At 34.6% G+C, this 3511-nt stretch overlaps 1 protein-coding gene across 1 annotated transcript; it reads right to left on the bottom strand.

Annotated features, from left to right (window-relative positions):
• Positions 1–6: 6 nt before the first annotated feature.
• On the bottom strand, positions 7–3132 carry LOC106872504 (zinc finger protein 850). The gene has a single exon (XM_014919525.2). The coding sequence runs from the start codon at positions 2822–2824 to the stop codon at positions 536–538; it is 2289 nt and encodes a 762-aa protein (XP_014775011.1). The 5' UTR covers positions 2825–3132; the 3' UTR covers positions 7–535.
• Positions 3133–3511: the final 379 nt, after the last annotated feature.

The following is a 3511-nucleotide window of genomic DNA, read 5'->3' on the forward strand; positions in this document are numbered from 1 at the left end:
AGGTAATAATTTATAGTCAATCACCAAAGAAAAAGGTATATGTAAGACAAAATGATAAAAGAATGTACAGTATAAGTAGATGGTTGAAATGGAGCAAAATGTGTAATTTTAAAAAGTATTTATTAAGAACGTTCTTGTTATTACTATGTAATATCTTGTCTGCATGAATACATTCATGGTTATATCAGTCATTTCATACACAATGAATTTTTTTCAAAATAGCAAATGTCCAAATAAAGTATGCGTATCCAAGGTAAGACATCACTACAGGGGCTGAAATAAGGAAGTGCTTCAGGCTATAGAACATTACTTCAAAAACAGTACCATCATGTATATAATTATTCATGGACTACTTTTATGTGCATAAAGCGAATCTGATTTATTACGGAAAATGTTTTTTTTAAATATTGTTTGCTGTGGTAAAATATAATTAGTTTTGTGAATGCTGCAGTCACATATTTTTATGGATAGATCCATGTGAAGCGAAGTTGGATTTTTGAGTGAATGACTTACCATACATATCACAGTGAAATGGTCACTTGTCTGTATGAATACTTTTGTGTTTAGTCAAATTACCATTTAGAGAGAAGGATTTACCACAAACATCACACTGATAGGGCTTTTCACCTGTATGAATCCGTTTGTGCTCAATTACCTGATGTATTCCTGAGAACGATTTGCCACAAATAGGACACTCAAATGGTTTCTCTCCTGTATGTACAGTTCTGTGTCTACTTAAGATACTACTTTGAGAGAATGATTTACCACAGACACCACAGCAATATGGTTTCTCCCCCGTGTGAATACGCTTGTGAGTATTTAAGGAACTACTTACAGAGAAAGATTTACCACAGACATCACAGTGATAGGGTTTCTCTCCTGTATGAATACGCTTGTGGAAAGTTAAGGCATTACATACAGCGAATGATTTACCACAAATATCACAGTGATATGGCTTCTCTCCTGTATGAACACGCATGTGGGTAGTTAAGGCATTACCTGCAGCAAATGATTTACTGCAGATATCACAATGATATGGCTTCTCCCCTGTATGAATACGTTTGTGATTACGTAAAATGCTATGGTTAGTGAATGATTTGCCACAGATATCACAATGACATGGCTTCTCTCCTGTATGAATACGCTTGTGAGTAGATAAGGCACTACTTACAGAGAACGATTTACTACAAATATCACAGTGATATGGCTTCTCTCCAGTATGAGTACGCTTGTGAGTAGTTAAAGAACTACTTACAGAGAATGATTTACTACAAATATCACAGTGATATGGTTTCTCTCCTGTATGAATACGTTTATGTAAACTTACTTTACTTACAGTTGAGAAAAATTTACCACAGATATCACAGTGAAATAGCCTCTCTCCAGTATGAACACGTTTATGAGAAGTTAAACCACCATTTAAAGCAAACGATTTACCACAGATATCACAGTGATATGGTTTCTCTCCTGTATGAAGACGTTTATGTCTCATTAATGTACCATTCTGTGAGAATGATTTACCACAGGTGTCACAGTTATATGGCTTCTCCCCTGTATGAGTACGCTGGTGATTAATTAAGACATAATTATCAGAGAAGGTTTTGCCACAAGTATCACAGGGATATGGCTTCTCTCCTGTATGAATACGTTTGTGCCCAGTTAAGACACTACCCTGAGTGAATGATTTACCACAGATATCACAGTGGTACGGCTTCTCTCCCGTATGAATACGCTTGTGAGTAATTAAGGCATTACCTGCAGAGAATGGTTTACTGCAGATATCACAACAATATGGCTTCTTCCCTGTATGAATACGCTTGTGACTAATTAAATTACTATCTGTAGAAAATGACACACCACAGACATCACAATGGTATGGTTTCTCTCCTGTATGAACACGCTTGTGTTTGTTTAAGTGATCCTTTCGAGAAAATTTTTTGCCACAAATATGACACTCAAATGGTTTTTCTCCTGTATGTATACGTTTGTGTTTTGTTAAGGTACTATGTTGTGAAAAGTATTTATCACAAATATCACAGTGATAGGGCTTCTTCCCGGTATGAATGACTTTGTGACTACTTAAGATATTATGGCTAGAGAATGATTTACCACAGACATCACAGTGATATGGCTTCTCTCCTGTGTGAATACGCTTGTGAGTAGATAAGGCACTACTTACAGAGAACGATTTACTACAAATGTCACAGTGATATGGCTTCTCTCCAGTATGAATACGCTTGTGAGAAGTTAAGGCACTACTTACAGAGAACGATTTACCACAAATATCACAGTGATATGGTTTCTCTCCTGTATGAACACGTTTATGTAAACTTACTTCACGTGCAGTTGAGCATAATTTACCACAAATATCACAGTGAAATAGCCTTTCTCCAGTATGAACACGTTTATGAGAAGTTAAACCACTATTTAAAGCAAATGCTTTACCACAGATATCACAGCGATACGGTTTTTCTCCTGTATGAATAAGTTTATGTCTCATTAATGTAGCATTCTGTGAGAATGATTTACCACAGATGTCACAGCAATATGGCTTCTCCCCTGTATGAGTACGCTGGTGATTAACTAAGACATTACTATGAGAGAAGGATTTGCCACAGGTATCACAGGGATATGGCTTCTCTCCTGTATGAATACGTTTGTGTCTAGTTAAGATACCACCTTGAGTGAACGATTTTCCACAGATTTCACAGTGATATGGCTTCTCCCCCGTATGAATATGCTTGTGTCTAGTGATATGACTACTTGTCCTGAATGATTTACCACAGATATCACAACATGATGAATTATGTATAACTTTCGGCATCACTTCAATGGAGAAAATAGATCAAATATTTAAAATTTTCCACTGTAGTTTGAGTTTTCTTCTTTGAGTTACAAGTATATTCCTTACAAGTATTTCCACTTTAATCAGCTATAATCTTCTGAAATCTAATATTCTCAGAACTCTTAGAAATTCATCCGAGTTTAATTAGAATTCAAACACAAATACTGCTGTTAATCTCAGCTGAGAGCAAGTATTTCAGAGTGATCCTGCCACAGATTTATCATAAAAGGATTATGTCTCTTCTTTTATGCCAATGTCATCTGTTAATCTGAAATAACAAAGACACAATATAAGATACAAGGGATAGATAAGCATGGAAATTTAACAACATTTCTATATTGATAGACAAATTATGTCCTATAAAATTGTATGAAATCTACATGTTTGTAAACTACAGTTACATCTTCACATTGTGTACCGTTATATTAAACAACAGAATAATGGACATTAACATTCTTCTTTCATGACAAACACCATTTGTCATTATTCTTTAGCTTCAGATCAGTCCTGATTGAGCAAACTTATGATCAAAAACATTAACATATACATATATGCACACTTGTACAGGCATATATTCACATCTGGTGCGTATATGAATATACATATTCACTCATATATGTGTAATATATATATATATATATATATATATATATATATATATATATA

The sequence above is a fragment of the Octopus bimaculoides genome, chromosome 4, assembly GCF_001194135.2.
Source record: "Octopus bimaculoides isolate UCB-OBI-ISO-001 chromosome 4, ASM119413v2, whole genome shotgun sequence".
NCBI classification, from domain to species: domain Eukaryota; kingdom Metazoa; phylum Mollusca; class Cephalopoda; order Octopoda; family Octopodidae; genus Octopus; species Octopus bimaculoides.